We start from the raw sequence: 27,577 nt of genomic DNA on the forward strand, positions 1-27,577 counted from the left end.
ATGCCGGAATTCTCTACGGAGTCTCTGCGGATGAAGATTAGTAACAGGAAGGGTTGGATAACTTTAATGGGTGTTTTCATAGGCCGCCCAATAATAGCAGGGATATCGAGTAGCAGACAGGAAAGCAGAGCCTGGAAAGGTGTGATAATAACAGAGTAGTCGCGATGGCAGAGTTTAATTTCTCAAATATTGATTGGGAGCTCCCTAGAGCAAGGGGTTTAGATGGAGTGGAGTCTGTTACGTGTGTTGCAGTAAGGTTTCGTGACACAACATGTATATAAGCCTTCAAGAGGAGAGGCTGCACTTGATTTGGTATTGGGAAATCAAACTGGTCAGGTTTCATATCTCTCAGTGGGAGAGCACTCTGGAGATAGAGATCATAATTCTATTTCCTTTACAGCAGCATTGGAGAGATAGAAAGAGACAATTAGAAACACACTTAATTGGAGTAAGGTCAATTATGAAGCTATCAGGCAGGAACATGGAAGCTTAATTTGGAAACATATGTTCTCAGGGAAAAGTACGGAAGAGATTTGGCAAATGTTCAGGGGATGATTCATAGTGAGCGATTTCAAGAAGCACTTGTTAGATATCAGCCAGTCTACGAATGCTTCCGAGCGGTGCACAAGTTTAGAACTGTAGTCAGTTCCTCCATTACCACGACAGTGTCGGAGAAAAGTTAACATTACCTCATTCTTGGAATGAAACGTTGCTAACTTTTGTTAGCTCGAACAAGCAGAGCAGCGTCTGCATCTTATCCTGTCGTCTTCGGGGCCTCAGTCTTCAGCTAGTCAAGCTTAGCAACAGCATTTAATGTTTCCACAATAAAACAAAAGAAACATATAATAGGAACGTAAGATGTAGGAGCAGAATTAGACCATTTGGGTAATCGAGTCTGCTCCACCATTTCATTGTGGCTGATCCATAGAACCATAGAACTTTAGAACATTATAACAAAGAAACAGGCCTTTTGGCCCTTCTTGACTCTGCCGAACCATTTATCTGCCTAGTCCCACGGTCCTGCACCTGGCCCGTACCCCTCCATACACCTCTCATCCATGTACCTGTCCAAGTTTTCAATGTTAAAAGTGAGCCCGCATTTACCACATCATCTGTCCGCTCTTTCCACATTTTCACCACTCTCTGCGTGAAGAAGCCCCCCCCCACAATGTCCCCTTTAACCTTTTCCACCTTCACCCTTAGCACATGACCTCTGTTTTTTTTCTCCCCTGGCCTCAGTGGAAAAAGCTACTTGCATTCACTCTCTCTATACCCATCATAATTTTATACACCTCTATAAAATCACCCCTCATTCACCTACGCTCCAGGGAATAATGCCATAACCTATTCAACCTTACTCTGTAACGTAGTTTCTCAAGTCCCGGCCACATCCTTTTAAACCTTCTCTACACTCTTTCAAACTTATTAATATCCTTCCTGTAATTAGGTGACCAAAACTGCACACAATACTCCAAATTCGATCTCACCAGTACCTTATACAATCTCATCATAACATTCCAGCTCTTATACTCAATACTTTGATTTATAAAGGCCAGTCTGTATCCCCAGATCCCTCTATTCAACAGCACTCCTCAGTGTCCTACCTTTACCTTGTATGTTCCACCTTGATTTTCCCATCCAAAATGCAGCAACTCACACTTGTCTGTATTAAACTCCATCTGCCATTTTCCAGTCCGTTTCTCCATCTGGTCCAAATCCCTCTGAAAGCTTTGAAAACCTACCTCACTGTCCACTACACCTCCAATCTTTGTATCATCAGCAAATTTGCTGATCCAATGTACCTCATTATTATCCAGATCAATGATATAGATGACAAATAACAATGGACCCAGCACTGATCCCTGTGGTACACCACTAGTCACAGGGATCCACTCAGGGAAGAAATCATCCACTACCACTCTCTGGCTTCTCCCATTGACCCGATGTCGAATCCAATTTACTACTTTACCATCTATACCTAGCAAATGAATCTTCTTAACTAACCTCCCATGTGGGAACTTGTCAAAGGCTTTATTGAAGTCCATCTCTGCGGGCCATTCTCTCGCACTCTCATTCCCACTCCACGGTACCTCTCACACCCCAGTTCTCGCTTCCTCTCTTTTTTAGCTGTTCAGCTTGTGTTTTTTGGTGTTGGTCTGACTCACTTGTCAAAACGGGCTTACTCTGTCAACGGTTACTTCTCCTTCCTGAGCTCAGACACGCAGAGGATCCTCGACAGGATGGAAGACAGCGAAACTTACATGAATACGAAACGCACAAATACTGGCTCAGGGGCACCTTCTCGAGGTGAGTGGGGCTGAAAGACGGAGGGAGGCAGTTTCAATTTGAATCTGACTCCGAGAGCGTGTGTTGGATAGTGTGGATGAAAACCCCCTCTGCGTTTGACCCTGGGGGTTTGTGATGGCACATTGGGGACGGAGCGTCACTCTGTGTCTAAGCCCAGGACTTGTGAGACGCTGCACAGGGAGATTCAGTCTGTGTTTGACTGGGTCGATGATGAGGGAGCCTCAGCCAATTTCGGAAACCTGATGTATCGTACGTGGAGCCTAAAGCCTAGACCCTCTCTGTGCCCCAGGTCCGTAGAGATGGAAGTCAGTTTCATCGTTGTTGCCTTGACTGTGTTCATGTAATTTGCCCATTCCTGTCGAAAAACCTCAGGGCAAACTTACTGCTGACCCTAAAGATTCGCTGTTTGAGAATATGTTAGAGGGAACGCGCAGGACAGGCGACTAGGAGGGAGCAATGTGAGCGGGTGGGGGCGTCAGTGACGCTGGCATGCTTTGGGAAGCGTGGCGTTGAGCGACCAGCATAGGAGGGCATTATGGAGGCAGCATTGTGGAGTGGGGTGTCGAGAGTGTGATGTGGGAGGACGGAATGTCATGGGGGCAGTGTTGTGGAGTGGGGTGTAGAGAGTGTGATGTGGGAGGACGGAATGTCATAGGGGGCAGCATTGTGGAGTGGGGTGTAGAGAGTGTGATGTCGGAGGACGGAATGTCATGGGGGGGCAGTGTTGTGAAAGTCTCGTGGTCGGGGCGGTGGGGTGGAAGGGTGACTGAGGGGAGAGTGCTGAGACGACGAGAGTGCTGTGGGATGGCAGGTGAATAAGCAGCACCGTGGGAAGGGTGGTGTTTAGAGAGGGCAATGAGAGATACGGTGATGAGGGAGCCCCCGAAAATATATTTTTAATCCCCTCTCGTTTTTCATCTCCCCCTCACTCTGCACAAAACTTATCTCTTCCCCCTTCTCTCTCACTTTCCCTCTCACACTCATTCTTCTGTTTCCCTTCTTTTCTCCCCTCTGTCCCTCTTTTCCCATCTCATCCACTCTCCCCTCTCTTGTCCTCACTCTGCCCCTTGTCCCTCATCACCCCCTCTCTTTACGGTCTAACTATTCTCCCCATGCTGCTCTCTCTCATTCGCTCCCCTCTAACGCCCCCTCCCCTCTCTATCCCTCCTTGAACCTCTCTCTCTTCCGTACCCCCTCTCTCCCTGCCCTGTCTTTCACGCTATCTGTCCCACTATTCCCTCTCTCCCACTCTGTCCCTTTCCCTCCCTCTTTCTCTCCTCTTTTGTCTCCCTCTCGCGTGATTATTCTGTCCGCTCTCTAACTATCTCCCAGCATCTCTCTACCCCTTTATACCCATTAACTTTTCCCTCTCTCATTGCTCACTATCTTAATCCTCTCCCCTCTGTCACCCTCCCCCGGACTTCAACTCTGGATCTCCTTCTGCACTCTTTCCCTCACTCTCTCGCTCCTTTTGACTCTTCCATCCTCTCTCCCACACATTTCACTACCCTTCACTTTATACTCTCTCACCAGTCTGCCTCGCCTCTTAATCCTACTCTCCGCACTGACTACCTCACTCCCCTCACCTCACTTTACCCTCTCTCTCCTATTTCCCCAATTCTGCTCCATTTTCCCACCCATCGCCACTCTTCAGTCACCCCCTCTCAACAACTCAATTAATGCATTTCACTCGCTCTGTCGTTGTACTCCCTGTCTCGCTTCCCTCTCTTGCCTCTCCCTTCAACCCTTTCACTGTCCCTAACCATCTCCCCCACACCGCGTCTCTGTGCTCTCTTCGCTTCCCTCTACACCTCACTGTCCCCGATTCTCTATCGCGCAATCTCATACTTGTCTATCTCTCTCTCGCAGACCATCTGACCTCCACCTACACCGAGCTGAACATTCCGAAAGTCGAACGCCTCACCAATACACAAGCAGGTCAGTGATGCAACAACGACGTCATTCTGGAGGACTCACATGTCATACTGCCAAATGGCCATGTGTGTAATGTATTCTTCTCCACCAATTCCCTGGCAGCTCGTTCCACAGACTGACCACCATCTGGGTAACAAACGGTTATCAATCGGCTCACCAGTTGAATCAATTTCCCCTCTCTCCTTATACCTGTGCGCTCTGGCCCTCGATTTTCCAAATCTAGGGGAAATAATTGCGCCCATTCACTCTGTCTGTGTTCCTCGTGGTTTCATATACCTCTGAAAGGTCATCCCTGCTCTACAAGGAATAAAGTCGCAATCCACCCAACCTCTTTCCCTAACTCAGTCCCTGTAGTCCCGGCAATGTCGTCGTAAATCTCCCCGAGCACTCATTTCCAGTTCTATGGCATCTTTCCGAGAACAGGATGACCAACATTGAATACCGTACTCCAAGTGCGGCCTCATCGACGTCCTGCACAATTGCAACATGACCGTCTTACTCCTGTACGCAATAGACAATAGACAATAAATACAGGAGTAGACAATTCACCCCTTCGAGCCAGCATCGCCATTCATTGTGATCATGGCTGATTATCCACAATCAGTACTCCGTTCCTGCCTTCTCCCCATAACCGTGGACTCCGCTATCTTTAAAAGCTCTATCTAACTCTTCCTTGAAAGCATCCAGAGAAATGGCCTCCGCTGCCTTCTGAGGCAGAGCATTCCATAGATCCACAACTCTATGGGTGAAGAAGCTTTTCCTCAACTCAGTTCGAAATGTCCTACCCCTTAGTCTTAAACTGTGACCTCTGGTTCTGTACTCCACCAACATCGGGAACATGTTTACTGCCTCTAGCGTGTCCAATCCCTTTATAATCTTATATGTCTCAATCAGATCCACTCTCATCCTTCTAAATTCCAGTGTATACAAGCCCAGTTGCTCCGATCTTTCAACATATCACATTCCCGCCATCCCCGGAATTAACCTCGTGAACCTACGCTGCACTCCCTCAATAGCAAGAATGTCCTTCCTCCAATTTGGACACCAAAACTGAACACAATAGTACAGGTGTGGTCTCACCAGGGCCCTGTACAACTGCAGAAGGACCTCCTTGCTCCTCTACTCAACTCCCCTTGTTATGAAGGCAAACATGCCATTAGCTTTCTTCACTGCCTGCTGTACGTGCATGCTTGTGCTCAGTGACTGATGTACAAGAACACCTAGATATCGTTGTATTTCCCCTTTTCCAAATTTGACACCATTCAGATAGTAATTTGCCTTCCTGTTCTTGCCACAAAGTGGAGAAACTCACATTTATCCACATTAAACTGCATCTGCCATGTATGTGCCCACTCACCCAACCTGTCTAAGTCAGCCTGCATTCTCTTAACATCCTCCTCATATTTCACACTGCCACCTTGCTTTGTGCCATCTGCAAATTTGTTAATGCTACTTTTAATCCCTTCATCTAAATTATTAATGTATATTGTAATTAGGTCCGATCCCAGCACCGAACCTTGCGGTACCCCACTAGTCACTTCCTGCCATTCTGAAAAGGACCCGTTAATCCCTACTCTTTGTTTCCTGTCTGCCAACAAATTTTATATCCACGTTAGCACCCTACTCACAATACGATGTGCTTTAATTTTGCCCACTATTCTCCTATGTGGGTCGTCATCAAAGGCTTTCTGAAAGCCCAGATGCACTACATCTATTGGCTCTCCTTTGTCCATTTTCATAGTTACATCCTCAACAAATTGCAGAAATTAGTCAAGCATGATTCCCCCTTCGTAAATCCATGATGAATCGACCGATCCTGTTACTACTATCCAAAATGTGCCTCTATTTCATCTTTTATAATTGACTCCAGCACTTCCCCACCACTGATGTCAGGCTAATTTCTTGTTTTCTCTCTCCCTCCTTTCTTAAAAAGTGGGATAACATCAGCTATCCTCCAATCCTCAGGATCTGATCCTGAATCAATAGAGCATTGGAAAATGGTTACGAATGTGTCCACGATTTCTAGACCCACCTCTTTAAGTACCCTGGCATGCAGACCATCAGGCCCCCGGGATTTATCTGCCTTCAGTCCCATAAGTCTACCCAACACCATTTTCTGCCTAATGTGGATTTCCGTCAGTTAATCCGTTGCCCTGGGTCCTCTGGCCACTATTACATCTGGGATATTGTCTGTGTCTTCCATAGTGAAGACAGATCCAAAGTATCTGTTCAGCTCGTCTGCCATTTCCTGATTCCCCATAATAAATTCACCCGTGTCTGCCTTCAAGGGCCCAACATTGGTCTTAAATATTTTTTCCTCTTCACATACCTAAAGAAGCTTTTACTATTCTCCTTGGTATTCCTGGCGAGCTTACCTTCGTGCCTCATCTTTTCTCGCCGTATTGTCTTTTTAGTTATCTTCTGTTGCTTCTTAAGAAGTTTCCCAATCCAGTGGCTTTCCGCTCATCGTTGCTATGTTATACTTCTCTTTTATTTTTATACTGTCCTTGACTTCCCTTGTTAGCCACGGACGCCCCTTACTCCCCTTAGAGTCCTTCTTCCAGTTCTAGTGTTACCCCTGCTAGGCTATCTTTCCAGTCAACTTTGTCTAGGTCCTCTCTCATGGCTCCATAGTTCCGTTTGTTCAACTGTAATACTGACACATCCCATTTTCCCTACTCCCTCTCAAATTGTAGATCAATACTTAACATATTATGGTCACTACCTCCTAATGACTCCTTTACCTCGAGTTCCCTTATCAAATCCGGTTCATTACACTACACTAGATCCACAATTGCCTTCTGCCTGGTAGGCTCCAGTACAATCTGCTCTAAGGATCCATCTCGGTGCACTCCACAAACTCCCTTTCTTGGGGTCCAGTGCCAACCTGATATTCGCAGTCCACCTGCATGTTGCATTACCTTTGCGACATGCTAATTTTAACTCTTGATTCAACTTGCACCCTATATCCCTGCTACTATTTGGGGGCCTGTTGATAACTCACTTTAGAGTCTTTTTGCCCTTACAATTTCTCAGTTCTATCCATACTGACTCTACATCTCCTGATTCTATGTCTCCCCTCGCAAGGGACTGAATTTCATTCCTCACCAGTAGAGCCTCCCCAGCCCCTCTGCCCACCTGCCTGTCCTTTCGATTGGACGTATACGCTTGAATATTCATTTCCCAGCCCTGGCCCACTTGCAGCCATGTCTATGTTATTCCTAAAACATCCTAGAATTGCCAACTGAGCGCCAAGCTGATCCACTTTATTTCTTATACTTCGTGCATTCATATATAATACTTTTCATTCATCACTCCCCGCGCTTCTCACACGGACCCCTATAGCACTTGGCAATACTCTCCGATCCCTTCCTGAGCTTTCTACCCCTTTAATTCTGTTGTCTTTCTTAAGTTTTCTGTTTCACTCTTTCCCTTTAACTGTATCCTTATATTTCGAGTTCGTACCCTCCCCTCCCCCACTTACTAGTTTAAACACAACCGTGTTGCAGTGGCAAACCTGCCTGTCAGAACGCTGGACCCCCGCCTGTTAAGGTGCAACCCGTCCCTTTCCTTCTTCTCCGTCCACACTGCCTGTTGAATTCCTCTCCTCGTTCTGTCTCCCCATTCTCTCCCAGTTTCCCGCCCAGCGCCTTCATCTCTCACCCTATTTCCCCCCTCCATCCATCCATCTGCTGCTCCGTCTCCATGTCTTTCTCTACTCACTTCCTCATCTTCCTCAAATTTCCTCCCTGTCTCTCACTCCGCCTCACCATTCTCTACCCGTCTCTTGCCCTTCTATTTGTCTCTCTCTCACATTCTCTTCCATTCTGTTCCAGATGGTCTGGACCCCACCTACTCTCAGCTGAACTTTCGCCAAAATGAAATTCCCATCGCTAAGGAAGAAAATCCTCCTATGGCGCCGAGACCAGGAGACATGCCAATGACTGCTGAGGCAGGTCAGAGTTCACGTTTTGAAGGGGTCACGTTCTATACGCTATATATAGTGATAATTCATCTGCATCGACCAATTCCCTTGCAGCTCGTTCCACAGATAGACCACCATCTGGGTAACAAACGGTTATCAATCGGCTCACCAGTTGAATCTTTTTTCCCCCTCTCTCCTTATACCTGTGCGCTCTGGCCCTCGATTGTCCAGGTCTAGGGTAAATAATAGCGCCCATTCACTCTGTCTGTCCTCCTCGTGGTTTTATATACCCCTGAACGGTCACGCCTGCGCTACAAGGAATAAAGTCGCAATCAACCCAACCTCCTTCCCGAACTCAGCCCCTGGAGTTCCGGCATCGTCGTCGTAAATCTCCCCGTGCCCTCATTTCCAATTTGATGGCATCTTTCTGGGAACCGTACGTCCAACACTGAACACCGTACTCCACGTGCGACCTCACCGGCGTCCTGTACAACTGCAACATGGTCACCCGACTCCTGTACTCGGTGACATTCTGATGAAGGCCTGCGTTCAGACGCATTCTTCACCGCCCTGTCTACCTGTGACTTCACATTCTGCGAATCGTGTTCCTCTACCGCGGGTCCTTCTGTTCTCCAACACTCCTCAGTGTTCCTCCGGATCGTTGTGAAATTCCAACCCTGGGCTGTCTGACTGAAATACCATAACTATCACATATCCGATTTAAATAGCATTTCCTTCAGCTCGCGACGGGCGCCTAGTCTGAGAAAAGAACTGCAACATTAAACCTTTGCTCCGGACACCGAGCCATTTCTATATCCAGTTAGCCATCCGGCCCTGCGTCGCGCCCATCTTCCAGAGCATATACTATATGGGACCCTGTTAAAATATGGGTACAGTACATCTACCATCCCGACTTAACCAGTCCCCCGCAATCCAGTTAGTCAGATATATCTTCTCGATTCCACATCATCCTCCAGAGCAGATAACCATCTGAGCATTTGTTAATAGCCATGTTAAATATGATACATACACTACTAGTGCTTGACCTGTCATCCCCGGTTAAATCAGTCCGACAATTCACCTCGGGTCTCATATAATCTAGAATCTCCCTGTTTCTTCTATCTTCCACGGTCCCAATCTTCCCTTCTCTCCCCCTCTGTCACTGCTCCGTTCCTTCTCCGTCTATCCCTGCCTCCCTGCCCTCCATCTTCCTGAGCAATCTACCAACTGGGACCTCGTGCTTGGACTTGTTATATTCAGCGTACATTATGCCTACAAATCGGCACAAACCAGTCAGTCAAATCTCTCTGGGTCCCACACCAATCTACAGAGTAGCCAACATAGTGGAAACATTAAACGCCTTATTGAGTTCCCTTCACATCACGTCTACCACCCTGCTCTCATGAACCGTCCGGGTTCCTGAATCCTAATATAGACACTGTTCCTCCCCTGAGCGCAAGAAACTGCAGAACACTGTGGACACAGCTGAGCACATCTCGGAAACCAGAGACTGCAGAACACTGTGGACACAGCTGAGCACATCTCGGAAACCAGAGACTGCAGAACACTGTGGACACAGCTGAGCGCATCTCGGCAACCAGAGACTGCAAAACACTGTGGACACAGCTGAACATATCTCGGCAAAATGCCTCCCCTCCAGGAACTCTGACTATACTTCCTGCTGTCATCGTGATCAAAGAACCAACCCCACTACCCGGTCATGCTGTCTTCTGCCCCCACCCCATGGGAAAAGATGTCTCACTAGAACATAGAAATCTACAGCACATTTAGGCCCTTCGGCCCACAATGTTATGCCGACCATGTTAACTATTCTATAAACTGCCTGGAATTTCTATGGCGCAGAGCCGTCTATTTTTTTAAGCTCCATGAGCATATTTAAGAAGCTCTTTATTGAACTTATTGCACGCTCTTCCACCACCGTCGGCGGCCGTGCATTTCACGCACTCACCACTTTCTGTGTGAAAGTCTTACCCCGTCACCCCCTCGGCACCTATTTCCAAGCACCATAAAACTCTGTTCCGTCGTGTTAGCCATTACACCTCTGGGAAACAGTGTATGGCTATCTACGTGATCAATGTCTCTTCTGATCTTAAACTCCTCTATCAGGCCAATTATTATCCGCCGTCTCTCTGAGGAGAAAGAGCCAAGATCACTCAAACTATTCTCATAAGGTACGCTAGCCAATCCAGGCAACATCCTTGTAAATCTACTCTGTACTCTCTCTATAGTATTCCCACAGTGAACACAGTGCTCCAAGTAGGATCTAACCATAGTTTTATATAGCTGTAACTAGGCTCAAGGACAGTTTCTATTCAACTGTTATCAGACTATTGAACGGTCCCGTATTAGAATATCAGGTACGCTTAACCTCACAATCGTCACCTCGTGGCCCTTCAACCTTATTGCGTTCCTCCATGCACTTTCTCTGTAACTGTGACGCTTTACTCTGTCACTTTCTGTGACTGATGGACCGCGTTATATTCCAGCGAAGTGATCTGTATCTGTGGATGTTGCTAAGACCTGTCCTGTTGCTGATGAAAATAAATGATATGATTGAAAATGTAGATGGAGGGTTGGTAAGTCTGCACATAATGCGAAGTTGAGTGGCGTTAGGGACCGCGTAGAAGATCTGCAATGAATGCAGTAGGATATGGATCGGTTTCAGATATGGGTTGGGGAAATGGCAGATTGAGCTTAACCCGGACAAACGCACAGTTTGCACTTTGGTAAGTAAAATGGTAACTGATAACACACTATTAAAGACAAGGACCAAAACAGTGTTGATTATCAGAGGGATCTTGTGGTGCAATGTCATTGCTCGTGGCCATGCGTACTGACAGGGATTTATGAAGGCATATAGGATTTTTGTCTTTATTAGGCTGCATCAGGCATATTATATGAGGATTGGGAAGCTCTTAAAAACTTGCAGAAGGAAATTAAGAAGGTCATTAAGAAGGAAACGATGAATTATGAAAGGAAGCTGGTGACTAATACCAAAGAAAATACTAAAGGTTTTTTATGTATTTAAAGGGTAAAAGAGAGTCAAGGGTAGATACTGGACCAATAGAAAATGATGCTGGGTATATTGTAATGAGACACGTAGAGATGGCAGAGGAACTGAATGTAAATTTTGCGTCCGACTTCACAGCTGAAGAAGTCTGCAGTATGCGGACATTCAAGAATGTTTGTGCAGTGAAAATTATGAATGAGAAGGTGCTCAGAATGCTTAATGGTCTGAGGGTGGATAAATCTACTGGACCCGATGGAATACACCCTCGGGTTCTGAAGAAAATAGCTGGCGAGATTGCGGAGGCACTAACAATGATCTTTCAAGAAACGATAGATTCTGGCATTGTACCAGATGACTGGAAAATTGAAGATGCTACTCAGATATTTTGGAAGGGTGGGATGCAGCAGAAAGGAATCTATAGATGAGTTTACGGAATACCTGCAGGCAAATGCTAAGGTAGGCAAAACCCAGCATGGTTTCCTGGAAGGAACATCCTGCCTGATTAAACTACTGCATTTTTTGAGGAAACTACAAGCAGGGTAGTCTAACGGGATGCAGTAGACATGGTGAACTTGGATTTTCAGACGGCATTTGGCAAGCTGCCGCGCATGAGGCTGCTTAGGAAGATAAGAGACCATAAAAGTATAGTGGGCAGATACTAGCGTGTGTGGAGCATTGACTGATCGGCAGAAAAGAGAGACTGGAATAAAGGGATCCTATTCCGTCTGGCTACCGGTTACCAGTGGAGTTCCACAGGTTCGGTGCTGGAGTCGCTGCTTCTTGCGATGAATGTCAATGATTTCCCGCTGACACAAATACAGGTGGAGGAACGAGAAGAGTTGAGGAAACATAGATCCTGCAGAAAGTCGTAGATAGTTTAAGGGAATGGGAAACGAAGTGGCAAAAGAAATACAATGTTGGAAAGTGTACGTTCATGCAGTTTGTTCGGAAGAAATAAACGGGCAGACTATTATTTAGATCGGGGGAGAATTCAAAATGCAGAAATGCAAAGGAACTTGGCAGTCTTTGTGGAGCATACCCTAAAATTTAACCTCCAGTTTGAGTCAATGGTGAAGAAGGCGAATGCAATGCAGGTATTAATTTCTAGAGTTATAGAATATAAGAGCAGGGATGTGATGTTGAGGCTCTATAAGGCACTCGTGAGACCACACGGAGTATTGTTTGCAGTTTTGGACTCCTTATTTTAGAAAATGTATACCGTCATTGGAGAGGTTTCAGAGAAGATTCACGAGAATTACTCCAGGAATGAAGGGGTACCGTATGAGGAACGTCAGGAAACTCTTGGGCTGTATTCCCAGGAATTCAGGAGAATGAGGTGAAATCTCATAGAAACATTCCGAATGCGAAGAGGACTGAGCGGATTACATACGGCAAAGTTATTTCCCATGGTAGGGGAGTCGAGAACAAGAGGGCACGAGTCAGGATTGATGGACCTCTTTTTTGAACTGATATTAGGGAGAAATTACTTTAGTTAGAGGTTGGAAAATCTGCGGTATTTGATGCGACAAACAGCTGTGGAGGACAAGTCATTGGATGAATCTAAGGCAGAAATAGATAGGTTCTAGTTTAGCCAAGATACCAAATGATATGGCGAGAAGGAATGGGAGTGGGGATTGCTGGAGAACTGGATCACCACATTATTGAATGGCGGAGCAGACTCAATGGGTCAAATAGCCTCCTTCTGCACCTAAATCCTATGGTGATAGGGTCTACTAATTTTAGCAGCCAGCCATCTCCATTTTCATTCAGATCAGTCATTGACATCACAAAACACAAGCAGCGACTTGTATATGTAAATGATAATCAACCATGTGATTCATCTTTTTAAAAAATATATTGAGATTTTTTTCACTCGGGTCTCTGGTACTGTAAGCCATGACTTTACGTACCGCTCTTCCTCTTAAAATCAGCTAGGAAAAAAAGAACCCCCGTGGAGCGCGAAAATCCCCACAACATTTTAATCCCCAAAAGACCATCATATTTCCAATGTTTGACAAAACAAGTGTTGCAAACAAAAGTACAACCACGACCAAAATAATAAAACCTTAACCCTCTCTCTTTCCCCCTTTCACCTATTGTCTCTCTCTCCTTCTGTCCCTCTCGCAACCTCTGCCATTTTTCTCCTCTCACTCTGCCCCTCTCTCCCTCACTCTTTCGATAACGCTCTTACTCTTCTCACTGCCACTTCACTCATGACCTCGTTCCCACTTCTCCCTCCCCACAGCTTGTCGAATTCCTCTCCTCGTTCTGCCTCACCATTCTCTCCCATTTTCCCGTTCATCGCCTTCATCTGTCACCCTATTTCCCGTCTCCATCCGTCCCCCCATCTATTGCTCAGTGTCCACGTCTCTCTCCACTCACTTCATCCTCTCCCTCATATTTTCTACCTGTCTCTCAATCCGTTCCCCCCCCCCCAGTCTCTACCTGTCCCTTGCCCTTCTATTTGCCTCTCTCACACATTCTCTTGCATTCTCTCCTAGATGATCTGGATCCCACCTACTCACAGCTGAACCTTCTCCAAAATGAACTTCCCATCGCTAAGGAAGAAGATCCTCCTATTGCGTCTGGACCAGGAGAAATGTCAGTGACTGCACAGGCAGGTCAGAGTTCACATTGATGATGCCATTCTCAGGGGGGTCACGTGATGTACGCAGAACTGTACGTGTTAAAGGATCCTCATCGACCATTTCCTCTGGCAGTTCCTTCCACAGACGGAGCACCGTCTGCTTAAAAAAAAAATGTCACTCTGCTCCGCAGATAAATCTCCTTCTGCTATCACCACAGAACTGTGCGCTCTGATCCTCGATTCTCCAAGTCTACAGAAAAGGACTCTGCGCATCCATATTGTCTGTGCCCCACATGGCTCCATAGTCCCCTTTGTTCAACTGTAATACTGACACATCCCATTTTCCCTACTCCCTATCAAATTGTAGATTAATACTTATCATATTATGGTCACTACCTCCTAATGGCTCCTTTATCTCGAGTTCCCTTATCAAATCCGGTTCATTACACAACACCAGATCCACAATTGCCTTCTCCCTGGTAGGCTCCAGTACAATCTGCTCTAAGGATCCATCTCGGACACACTCCACAAACTCCCTTTCTTGGGGTCCGGTGCCAGCCTGATTTTCCCAGTCTACCTGCATGATGAAATCCACCATTACAACGGTGGTTTTACCTTTGCGACATGCTAATAGTAACTCTTGATTCAACTTGCACACTATATCCTGGCTACTATTTGGGGGCCTATTGATAACTCACATTAGGGTCTTATTGCCCTTACAATTTCTCAGTTCTATCCAACTGACTCTACATCTCCTGATTCTATGTCACCCCTCGCAAGGGACTGAATTTCCTTCCTCACCAGTAGAGCCTCCCCAGCCCCTCTGCCCACCTGCCTGTCCTTTCGATTGGATGTAAACGCTTGAATATTCATTTCCGAGCCCTGGCCCTTTTGCAGCCATGTCTATGTTATTCCTATAACATCCTAGAATTGCCAACTGAGCGCCAAGCTCATCCACCTTATTTCTTATACTTCGTGCATTAATATATAATACTTTTCATTCATCACTCCCCGCGCTTCTCACACGGACCCCTATAGCACTTGGCCATACTCTCCGATCCCTTTCTGAGCTTTCTTCCCCTTTAATTCTGTTGTCTTTCTTAAGTTTTCTGTTTCACTCTTTCCCTTTAACTGTATCCTTATATTTCGAGTTCGTACCCTCCCCTCCCCCCACTTACCCGTGTTTATAAACGCCCCCGTGTTGCAGTGGCAAACCTGCCTGTCAGAATGCTGGTCCCCCGCCTGTTAAAGTGCAACCGGTCCCTTTCCTTCTTCTCCGTCCACACTGCCTCTGTCTCCCCATTCTCTCCCATTTTCCCGTCCATCGGCTTTATCTCTCACCCTATTTCCCCTCTCCATCCATCCATCTGCTGCTCAGTCTCCACGTCTTTCTCTGCTCACTTCCATATCTTCCTCAAATTTTCTCCCTGTCTCTCACTCCGCCTCACCATTCTCTACCCGTCTCTTGCTCTTCTATTTGTTTCTCTCTCACATTCTATTCCATTCTGTTCCAGATGGTCTGGACCCCACCTGCTCTCAGCTGAACTTTCTCCAAATTGAAATTCCCATTGCTAAGGAAGAAAATCCTCCTATGGCGCCGAGACCAGGAAAAATGCCAATGACTGCTCAGGCAGGTCAGAGTTCACGTTTTGAAGGGGTCACGTGCTATACGTGCTATATTGTGATCATTCATCTGCATCGACCATTTCTCTGGCAGTACGTTCCATAGACGGAGCACCGTCTGCTTAAAAAATATGTCACTCTGGTCCGCAGTTAAATCTCTTTCTGCTGTCACTTCAGAACTGTGCGCTCTGTTCCTCAATTCTCCAAGTCTATAGAAAATGGCTCTGCGCATTCACCTTGTTTTTCCCCACGTGGATTTATAAACCTCTGTGAGGTCACCCATGAGTTCCAAGGTATAAAATCCTAACCTGCCTGAATTATCTCCATAACTCAGTCCCTCGAGTCTCGGCAATATCCCCGTAAAGTTCCCTCTGCAAACTTTGCTGCTCAGTGGCATTTCACCTAGAGCAGGTGGACAAAACCTGAACACTATACTCCAAGGTGCGCCTACCCTACGTCGTGCACAACTGCAAAGTGACCTCTAGACTTCATCACCGCCCTATCTAACATTGACCTCATTTTCTGGGAACCGTTTTCCCGTATCCCTGGGTCCGTCTATTCTATAACACTCCCCGGGGTTCATCCTCTTCACTGTGAATGTCCATCCTGGCTTGTCTTAATGAAATACCACGCGGTTGGCTTATACAGAAAGTCAGAAGGTATGGGATCCAATGAAGTTTGGTCAGGTGTATTCAGAATTGGCTTGCCTGCAGAAGGCAAAGCGTCGTGGTGGGGGGCGTACATTCAGATTGGAGGATTGTGACTCGTGGTGTCCCACAAGGATCTGTTTTGGGACCTCTACTTTTTGTGATTTTTATTCATGATGTGAGGTTAGAAGAGTGGGTTGGTAAGTTTGCAGACGACACAAAGGTTGGTGGTGTTGTAGATAGTGTAGAGGATTGTCGACGATGGCATTGAGACATTGATAGGATGCAGAAGTGGACTGAGAAGTGGGAGATGGAGATCAACCCGGAGAAGTGTGAGGTGGGACACTTTGGGAGGACAAACTCCAAGGCAGAGTACAAAGTGTATGGCAGGATACTTGGTAGTGTGGAGGAGAGAGGGAACTTGGACTACATGTCCACAGATTCCTGAAAGTTGCCTCACAGGTAGATAGGGTAGTTAAGAAAGATTACTGAGTGTTATCTTTCATAAGTCGAGGGATAGAATTTAAGAGTCACGGGTAATGATGCAGATCTATGAAACTGTTAGGCCACACTTGGAATACTGTGTCCAGTTCTGGTCGCCTCACTATAGCAAGGATGTGGATTCATTGGAAATGGTACAGAGGAGATTTACCAGGATGCTGCCTGGTTTAAAGGAATATGCATTATGATCAGAGATTAAGGGAGCTATGTTTTTTCTCTCTCTCTCTCTCGCTCTCTGGAGAGAATGAGAATGAGAGAAGACATGATAGAGGTATACAAGATATTAAGAGGAATAGATAGAGTGGACAGCCAGCGCCTCTTCCCCAGGGCAATACTGCTGAATACAAGAGAACATGGCTTTAAGGTAAGAGGTGGAAAGATCAAGGGAGATATTAGAGGAAGGTTTTTAACTCAGAGAGTTGTTGGTGCGTAGAGTGCACTGCCTGAGTCAGTGGTGGAGGCAGATACACTAGTGGAATTTAAGAGATTACTATACAGCTATATGGAGGAATTTCAGGTGGAGGGTTATATGAGAAGCAGGGTTTAAGGGTGGGCCGAAGTGCCTGTACTGTGTGTACTATTCTAAGATATATGTTGTAACATTGTCATGCATTTCGTGTTCGTCATTTCCACCCATAAAGCCTCACTTAGACGAATTATCTTGCCTGTCCTGATTGTCCACTGCGGTAACATTTTCTAAGCCTAATAATGTCACCCCTCCTCCATTAATTCCTTCTGCCTTCTCACATCGAAATTTGGTGCTCTCCTGCTTGCTCTTCCTGCACAGAATTCTCAGCAATGGCTACAATCTCATAATACACTGTATTGATTCATTCCCTCAGCTCAACCGCATTTCCTTAAAGCTTCTTGCATTGAGATATACCCCAATCCTATATGGGATATTGCCTGTGTCTTCCCCATTGAAGACAGATCCAACTGTTCATCTCTTCTGCCATTCCCTTGTTCCCCATAATAAATTCAACCGTTTCTGTCTTCAAGGGCCCAACTTTAGTCTCAGCTAATATATTTCCTCTTCACATACCGAACGAAGCTTTTACTATCCTCTTTTATATTCTTTGCTAGCTTACCTTCGAACCTCAACTTTTCTTCCCTTATTGCCTTTTTAGTTATCTTCTGTTGCTCTTTGAAAGTTTCCCAGTCCTTTGGCTTCCCGCTCATCTTTGCTATGTTATAATTCTTCTCTTTATTTTTATACTGTTCTTGACTTCCCTTGTTAGCCTCGGTTGTCCTCTACTCCACTTAGAAACTTTCTTTCACCTTGGAATGATCTGATCCTGCACCTGCTGTATTATTCCCAGAAATTCCTACCATTGTTGTTCCACTGTCATCCCTGCTTGTGTATCCTTCCAGTCGGTTTTGGCTAGTTCCTCCCTCATGGCCCCATAGTTTCCTTTGTTCAACTGTAACACTGACACTTCCGATTTAGAGTAGCCCACTAATTGGAAGCATTAAATGCCTTATTGAGTTTCCTATTCATCAAGTCTACTACCCTGTTCTCATGAATCGCCCTGGACCCTCACTAAAAATATAGAAACTGCAGGACCTGTGACCGCAAAAAACTGCAGAGCGTTGTGTAAAGAGCTGAGCCCAGCTCCGAAACCAGCCTCCCCTCCATGAACTCCGTCCATAGATCCTGGCGCATCGATGAAACAACCAGCAGCATCACAGAACCACCTCCTGTCACGCCGGCCATTATGTCTTCTGCACCTGCCCATCGGAGGGAAGATGCGAAGGCATGTCTCACTAGGCTCAAGGACAACTTCTACCCCACAGTTATCGGACTATTAAACTGTCCTCTACCATGATAAATATACTCTTGACCTCGCAATCTGCTTACCCTTTGCTATGGCCCCTTATTCTCTATCAGCACTGCACTCTCTGTGTAACTGTGACCATTTATTCTGCATTCTGTGATTGATTTACGTTGCTTCAGTACCATGAAGTGATCGGTATCTCTGGATGTCTTACTGAAATCCATACAAACAACATCTACTGTTTATCCGCGTCAACTTTCCTAGTAATCTCTTCAGAAATTCAATAAGATTTGACAAACATGACCTTCCACGCAAAAATCCATGTTGACCGTTCCTCATCAGGCTGTCTATACAGATAATTATATATACCATCTCCAAGAATACTTTCCATTAATTTACCCACCGCTGACGTCAAACTGACAGACCTACAATTGCCAGGTTTATTCTTCGAATCCAGTTGAAACAATGGAACCGCATGAGCAATACGCCAATCCCCGGCACCATTCGCGCTTCTACTTACATTTGAAATATTTCTGTCAGAGCCCCTGCTATTTCTGCACTAACCTCCGTCAAGGTCCTACTGAATATTCTGTCAGTACTCAGAGATTTATCCACATTTATATTCCTTAACAGCGCCAGTCCGTACTCCTCTTTAATAGCCATAGTTTCCATAGCTTCCCTACTTGTTTCCCTTACCTTACACAACTCAGTATCCTGCTCCTTAGTAAATACCGAAGAACATAACTGTTCAAAATCTCCCCCATCTCTCTTGGCTCCACATATAGCTGTTCACTCTGATTCTCTAAGTGACCAATTTTATCCCTTACTATCCTTTTGCTATTAATATAACTGGCGAAACCCTTTGGAATTATTTTCACCTTATTTGCCAAACCAAACTCTTTTCTTATTTTAGCCTTTCTAATTTCTCTCTTGAGATTCTTCTTACATTATTTATATTCTTCGAGCACCTCATTTACTCCATGATGCCTATATTTATTGAAGATCTCTCTTTTTTTCCGAACAAAGTTTCCAATATCCCTTGAAAACTATGGCTGTATCAAACCTTTAACCTTTCCTTTTAACCTAACAGGAACACAAAGTTTCTGTACCTTCAAAATTTCACCTCAAAATCCAGTAGGATATGTATCAGTTAAAGCTATGGGTTGGACAAATGGCAGGTGGAGTTTCACACAGAGAAATGTGACATGTTGCGACTTGATCGGACAAGTGTTAAGATATAGAACACTCTTAAAACCAGGAAACTAAACAGTGTTGATTTTCAGAGGAAGATTGGGTTCCAATGTCACTATCCGTGGTTAAGGACTCAGAACGTAGAACATAGAATAGTACAGCTCATTAAAAGCCATTCGGTCCAAACTGTTGTGCCGACCCCTCAGACACTGCCTCCCATATAACCACACCCCACTTAAAATTATTCCATGTACCTGTCTAGTAGTCTCCTAAACTACACGAGTCCAGCTGCCTCCACCACTGACTCAGGCAGTGCATTCCACGCACCAGCCACTCTCTGAGTGAAAAACCTTCCTCTAATATCCCCCTTGAACTTCCCTCACCTTACCTTAAAGCCATGTCCTCTTGTACTGAGCAGTGGTGCCCAAAGGAAGAGGCGCTGGCTGTCCTCTCTGCCTATTCCTCTTAATATTTTGTACATCTCTATCATGTCTCCTCTCATCCTCCTTTTCTTCAAAGAGTAAAGCCCTAACTCCCTTAATCTCTGATCATAATCCATACTCTCCAAACCAGTCAGCATCCTGTAAAACTCCTCTGTACCCTTTCCAATGCTTCCACATCGTTCCTTTTCTGAGGCGACCAGAACGGAACACAATACTCCAAGTGTGGCCTAACTAGAGTTTTATAGAGCTGCATCATTACATCCCGTCTCCTACACTCTATCCCTCGATTTATGAAAGCTAAAACCCCATAAGTTTTCTTACCTACCCTATGTACATGTGAGGCAACTTTCAGGGATTAGTGGAAACGTACCCCCAGATCCCTCTGCTCCTGCACACTTCCAAGTATCCTGCCATTTACGTTGTACTCTGCCTTGCAGTTTGTCCTCCCAAAGTGTCCCACCTCACACTTCTCCGGGTTGATCTCCATCTCCCACTTCTCAGTCCACTTCTGCATCCTATCAATGTCTCAATGCCATCGTCGACAATCCTCTACACTATCTACAACACCACCAACCTTTGTGTTGTCTGCAAACTGGCCAACCCTCCATTCCACCCCCACTTCACGGTCGTTAATAAAAATCACAAAAAGTAGAGGTCCCAGAACAGATCCTTGTGGCACACCACTAGACAGAACCCTTCAATCTGAATGCATTCCCTCGACCACGACCCTCTGCCTTCTGCAGGCAAGCCAGTTCTGAATCCACCTGGCCAAACTTCCCTGGATCTGATGCCTTCTGACTTTCTGAATAAGCCTACCGTGTGGAACCTTGTCAAATGCCGTACTAAAATCCATGTAGATCACATCCACTGCAGGATCCTCATCTATATGTCTGGTCACCTCCTCAAACAACTCTATCAGGCTTGGTAGGCACGATCTGCCCTTCACAAAGCCATGCTGACTGTCCCTGATCAGACAATGATCCTCTAAATGCCCATAGATCATATCTCTGAGAATCTTTTCCAAAAGCTTTCCCACCACAGACATAAGGTTCACTGGTCTATAATTACCTGGACTATCCCTACTAACCTTTTTAAACAAAGGAACAACATTCGCCACCCTCCAATCCTCCGGTACCATTCCCGTGGACAACGAGGACATAAAGATCCTAGCCAGAGGTTCAGCAATCTCTTCCGTTGCCTCGTGTAGCAGCCTGTGGCATATTCCGTCAGGCCCCGGGGACTTATCCGTCCTAATGTATTTTAACAACTCCAACACCTCCTCTCCATTAATATCAACATGCTCCAGAACATCAACCTCACTCATATTATCCTCACCGTCATCAAGTTCTCTCTCAGTGGTGAATACCGAAGAGAAGTTTTCATTCAGGACCTCGCTCACTTCCACAGTCTCCAGGCACGTCTTCCCACTTTTATCTCTAATCGGTCCTACATTCACTCCTGTCATCCTTTTGTTTTTCACATTGACAAATTGAAGAATGCCTTGGTGTTTTCCTTTGCCCTGCTCCCCAAGTCCTTCTAATGCCCCCTTCTTGCTCTTCTCAGCCCCTTCTTAAGGTCCTTTCTTGCTACCCTATATTCCTCAATAACCCCGTCTGATCCTTCCTTGCTAAACCTCATGTATGCTGCCTTCTTCCACCTGACTAGATTTTCCACTTCACTCTTCAACCATTGTTTATCTTCCCCACCGGGACAAATTTATCCTTAACATCCTGCAAGAGATCTTTAAACATGGACCACATGTCCATAGTACATTTCCCTGCAAAAACATCATCCCAATTCACACCCGCAATTACTATCTTTATAGCCTCATAATCTCCCCTTCCCCATTCAAATATTTTCATGTCCCCTTTGATTCTATCCTTTTCCAAGATAATGCTAAATGTCAGGGAGCGATGATCACCCACTGACAGATCTGTGTTAAGCAGGCATATTACACGCATGTCTTTATTATTGAGGACACTGGTTTCAAAAGTCAGAAGTGATTTTGCAACTTCATCAAAATGTCTGTTAAGGCTGCATCCGGCGCATTATACATAATTCTGTTCACCACATTGTTGGGAGGATTAGAAGGCCTTGGATAGCCTCCGAAGATGTTGAACGAGAGATCCGACAGAGGTTTCTAAGATCACAAAAGATATAGACTGAGTGGACAGACAGTTCCTTTTTCCAATGTCGAAATATATCATACCAGAGGGAGTGCATTCGGGACAACATTGTAGGCCTGTTTCTGTACTCTGCTGGGTAGTCTCTGTTCCTTAGGGTCCCTCTGTTTTGCAACACTCTCAACGGTCCCTGTACCTGTGACTCCACTTTCAAGGAACCGTGTACCTGTAGCCCTGCGTCCTTCCGTTCTTTAACATATCGCACGTTTCCTCACTTTGACCGTGCAAGTCCTACCCTGTTGTTTGCCCTTCTGAAATACGACAGCGCAAACTAACTTGCAAGTGCTCCTGTTCAGCCGACTTCCCCGGCGAATCGAGATCCCACTGTAAGAGATAACTGTCTTCACTGTTTAAAACGCCATCAACATTAATGTCGTCTGCAAGCTCACCTACCGTGTATTGTATAATCTGCAATAAATGGTCGATATAATTGACAAAGATCACTGGTCCCACCACCGACCACCCTTGGGCAACGCTAGTGACGGGATTCCAGTCTGCGAAATGGACTGCAATTCTAAACTTTGTCCCATATCGCTGAGCCAAATATATACCGGATCAGCCATCCCTCCCTGAGTCGCACACCATCCCCAGGGCGGTATACCATCTGGGTTCTTGTTAAATTCTATGTACATTACATCCAGCACGTCGGACTGAGCAGTCCTCCTTAATGAAATCGGTCAGAGAGATCTCCTTCGGTTCCAAAACATCTTCACACCAGTCTCTTATCTGAGCCCTTGTAAATAGCCTTGTTCAAGCCTCTGTATGGTACATCTTCTACCAGTTCCTGGTCTGTCCTCCACAGTCAAATCCGCCCGAAAAATCTACCTGGGTCTCACGTCACCTGTCATCTCCTTCCCCCTTCTCTGGTTTATTTTCCCTATCTTTCCCTCTCCCGCCCAATCTCACTGCTCCATTCCTTCTTCGTCTCTCTCTACATTCCTCTCTTCCATCTTCCAGAGTGATCTACCATCTGGATTTTGATACGGGACTTGTCAAGCATCCATTATGCCTATCAATTCGGACATATCAGTCAATCAAGTTCCCCTGGGGCCGATACCATTACACGGAGTAGTCTATCATGTTGAAAAAAAAGTCTTATTTTCTTCTCTGTTCACAATGTCAACTTCCCTGTTCTCATGAAACGCCCTGGTTCCTTACTAAAAATATGAACGCTGCTCCGCCCATTACGCTGGAAACTGCAGAGCGTTGTGGAAAGAGCTGAGCCCAGCTCCGAAACCAGCTTCCCCTCCATGAACTCTTTCTACACATACTGCTGTTTCGATAAAGCACCCAGCATCATCAAAGGACCCCGGACATTCTGTCTTCTGCACCCTCCCATCGGAGGGAAAATGCGGAAGCATGTATCAGGAGGCTCAAGGACAGCTTCTACACTACAGTAATCAGACTATTGAACGAAGCCCTAATACGATAAGATGTGCTCTTGACATCAAATCTTCCTCTTCGCGGCTCTTGAAATTTAAAGTCCGTCTGCACTACAATTTCTCTGTAATTTTGATACTTTATTCTGCATTCTGTGATTGAGTAACCTTGTTCTACTCTAATGAAGTGACCTGTGTCTATGGATGTGGGTGGGATCTCTCCTATCTGTGATGTTTATATGGATTACTTCAAATTATCTGGATAAACAGGGTCTGATTAGTAACAGTCAACATGGATTTGTGAGTGGAAGTTCATGTTTGAAAAATCTTATTGAATTTTTTGGAAAGGTAACTAGGAAAGTTTACGACGGTGAAGCAGTGGATGTTGTCTATAAGGACTTCAGTAAGTAATTGACAAGGTTCCACACGGAAGCTTCGTTAGGAAGGTTCAACTGCTAGGTATTAATATTGAAGCAGTAAAATTTATTCAACGGTGGCTGGATGGGAGATGCCAGAGAGTAGTGGTGGATAACTGTATGTCATGTTGGAGGCCGGTCACTAGTGTTGTGCCTCAGGAATCTGTACTGGGTCCAATGTTGTTTCTCATATACATTAATGATCTGGATGATGGGGTGGTAAATTGGATTAGTAAGTATGCAAACGATACTAGATAGGTGGCGTTGTGGATAGTGAAGCAGGTTTTCAAAGCTTGCAGGGAGATTTGGGCCAGTTAGAAATGTGTGCTGAAAGATAGCAGATGGAGTTTAATGCTGATAGGTTTGAGGTGCTAAATTTTGATAGGTCTAATCAAAATAGGAAATACCTGGTAAATGGTAAGGCTTTGAGGAATGCAGTAGAACAGAGTGATCTGGGAATAATGGTGCACAGTTCCCTGAAGGTGGAATCTCATGTGGATAGGGTGGTGAAGAAAGCTTTTTGTATGCTGGCCTTTAGAAATCAGAGCATTGAGTATAGGATTTGGGATGTAATGTTAAAATTGTACAAGGCATTGGTGAGGACAAATTTCGAGTATTGTGCACAGTTCTGGTCACCGAACTATAGGAAAGATGTCAACAAAATCGAGAGAGTACAGAGGAGATTTACGAGAATGTTACCTGAGTTTCAGCACCTAAGTTACAAAGAAAGTTTGAACAAGTTAGGCCTTTATACTTTGGATCGTAGAAGGTTGAGGGGGGACTTGATAGGGGTATTTAAAATTACCAGAGGTATAGATAGAGTTGACGTGGATAGGTTTATTTTTTCATTGAGAGCAGTGGAGATTCAAACAAGAGGACATGAGTTGAGAGTTAAGGAGCAAAAGTTTAGACGGGACATTTTTACACAGAGAGTGGTAGCTGTGTGGAACGATCTTCCAGTGGAAGTGGTGGAAGCAGGTTCGATATTGCCATTTAAAGTAAAGTGGATAGATATATGGACAGGGAAGGAATGGAGGGATATGGGCTGAGTGACTAGGTGAGAGTAAGCGTTCGGAACGGAGTAGAAGGGCCGAGATGGCCTGTTTCCTTGCTGTAATTGTTATATGTTTTTACATATATGAACGAATTGGATGAAAATGTAGATGTGTGATTTGGTATGTTTGCAGATGATACATTGAGGGGTGTTGTGTTCGTTTAGAGGACCTGCAAAGAATTCCGTAGGACATGGATCGGTTTCTGATATGGGATGGAGGAATGGCAGATGGTGTTTAACCCGGACAAACGTAAAATTTTGTACCTTGGTAGGCAAAATGCTCAGATATAGCACAAGCTCATAAGAGTAACAGAGGGTATCATTCACAAAAGTGAAATGTCTAAAACCAGAAGGAATGCATCCTGGACAGCGTTGCCGGCCGAAGGGCCTGTTCCTGTGCTGTACTGGCTGGTCTACGATGCAGGATGTTATAAACACACAAAGCCTTGTTAAATGTCCAGGTTCTCACTGGTCTTGTCCACAGACAGCAGAGGTCCCAGTGCGGATCCGTGGGTAACAGCACCAGTCACGGACGTCCGCCGGCCTCTGTGTCCAGTGGACAAGCCAGTACGGAAACCAAATTCCCAATTCACTGTGAATCCCAGTCATCACAATCTTGTGAATGGATCTCCCATGAGAGAGACTTTGTCAAAGGCCCGTCTACAGTCAACACTTTATCTCTCCATTATCTCAACCGGAGATCCCTTTCCCTGTCAAGAGTTTAGGGTTCTGTCGTTAACTGTCTCCTGTCCCTTCACATTTAACGCCCCAAAGGAAAATACCTCACACTTACCTGAGCTAAACTGCGTTTGCCATTTTCCACCCAGATCTACAACTGATGCATACCCCACCGAATCTATTGACGATATTCCGCCTGTCCACAACATCACCAATCCTTGTGTCTTCTGAGATTTTACAACGATCCATTTCTATTTTCATCCAGGACAGTCACACCCATCACAAACACCGGATTGTCCGGTTGTATATGTATACCATTTCCCACCATCTTTTCCCTTTTTTCTCAAAATATATTTTGTTTTATTTTTTGTTGAAAAACATTTCGGAACAGGCACTTCCGGCCATTCAGGCCGCGCTGCTCAACAATTCTCCGAATTATTCCGTTTTCTAATGACTGTTCAATTTACAATAACCAAATAACCAACCTACCGGTATGTCTTTGGACTGTGGGAGGAAACCAGAGCGCCCGGAGGAAATCCACTCACTCATGGGGGAGAAATTGGAAACACCCTGCAGGCAGCGACGGGAATTGAACCCGGGTCGCTGGTACTGTAAAGCGCTGCGCTAACCATCATGTGCCCTTGCCGCCCTTCTCCTTGCCAGCAGCCACAAAACAAAGAAACACAACGGAGTCCACGAAAATCCCCACAACATGTTCATCCCCACAAGACCGTCGTTTATCCCATGTGTGAACAAGGAACAAAGCGGGCAAACAACAATACAGCTACGAAAAATGATAAAACCGTGACACTCTCTCTTTCCACTCTTTCGCACCCTCTCTCTCGCTGCATTGTCTCTTTCTCCTCTCTCTCCCACTTTTTTCTCCCCTCACTACCGCTCTCTTCCCCACTCTTTCTCTGTCTCTCTCACACATTCCACTCCCTATTCACACAGAACATCGCTTCCTCTTCTCACCCGTCCATTTCCCCTCCCCTCTCTCTTCTCGTTTTCTCTTCCCCATTCTCTCACATTTTCCTGCCCATCGCTCCCCTCATACCATCCCCTGAGTTCTCCTTCTGTTTATCTGAATGGTCTCTCCACAGGTCCGCATAAACAGGAGCCGAACGAGAACATCGGAAATAGACCGGACCGTAAGATTTGCCTTCTCTGCCTAGTTACATCCGCCCTCTTCGTGACAGTGGTCGGGCTGTCGATCCCTGGTGAGTCGAAACAACTCCGGTTGGAGTCAGACCGTAAAATAACAGAGTGGAATGAAACGTGAGTGTAAAACCTCACAGTGACACAGACTCGCCGCTCAACGTGTACCTCAACACGTACCTCACCATGACACTGACACATACCGTTCCGTGACACTGTCAAGTACCTCACTGTGACACTGCCACGCCCCTCACCGTGGAACTGAAACTACCCTTCCTGGACAGGAACATAACTCCCACCATGACACAGTTACGTCCATATCGTGACACCGAATAAAAGCAACTCTGTATCCAGTCGGCCAATTCCCCGTGCATTCCATGTGTCATAATCTTCTGGATAAGCCTCCCCTGAGAACTCAGTCAAACACCCACGGCTCCAACTTAATCGATCACATTTGGCAGACGTGACAAAATCTCTGAAATCAGAGAGACGCTTGTCGGCCCTGGGAAGTCAAGGGATTTGAACTCTCAGCGATGAGGCTCAATGTAACTGGGATTGAGAGAGGGACGGGTGATTGTGGTGGAAGGAGAGACCACGGTTGGTGGGTGGAAGGAGTCCCAGTGGGGGACACGGCTGAATACACCAACACAGTGAAAGAGAACATGAGAAATAGATTGATCCAAAGGATCTGCCTACGCCACCTCGCTACTGGCGCCATTATCGTGATTGTTGCCGCGCTATCGA

The 27,577-nt window shown here is 45.7% G+C and overlaps 1 protein-coding gene across 1 annotated transcript; it reads left to right on the forward strand.

Annotated features, from left to right (window-relative positions):
* On the forward strand, window positions 1-26,957 carry LOC140720727 (uncharacterized). The gene is made up of 7 exons (XM_073035558.1): window positions 1-52; window positions 2,128-2,307; window positions 4,177-4,245; window positions 8,079-8,198; window positions 13,700-13,819; window positions 15,300-15,419; window positions 26,779-26,957. The coding sequence occupies exons 1-7, from the start codon at window positions 1-3 to the stop codon at window positions 26,955-26,957; spliced, it is 840 nt and encodes a 279-aa protein (XP_072891659.1).
* Window positions 26,958-27,577: the final 620 nt, after the last annotated feature.

Source organism: Hemitrygon akajei, unplaced genomic scaffold (assembly GCF_048418815.1).
Source record: "Hemitrygon akajei unplaced genomic scaffold, sHemAka1.3 Scf000046, whole genome shotgun sequence".
In the NCBI taxonomy this organism is placed as follows: domain Eukaryota; kingdom Metazoa; phylum Chordata; class Chondrichthyes; order Myliobatiformes; family Dasyatidae; genus Hemitrygon; species Hemitrygon akajei.

Bases quoted from the DNA above. Each gene is read 5' to 3' on its own strand.
- LOC140720727 (XM_073035558.1), top strand. From the start codon at position 1: ATGCCGGAATTCTCTACGGAGTCTCTGCGGATGAAGATTAGTAACAGG. The intron at 4,246-8,078 runs GTCAGTGATGCA...ATTCTGTTCCAG, and splicing joins CCTCACCAATACACAAGCAG to ATGGTCTGGACCCCACCTAC. The intron at 15,420-26,778 runs GTCAGAGTTCAC...GTCTCTCCACAG, and splicing joins GCCAATGACTGCTCAGGCAG to GTCCGCATAAACAGGAGCCG.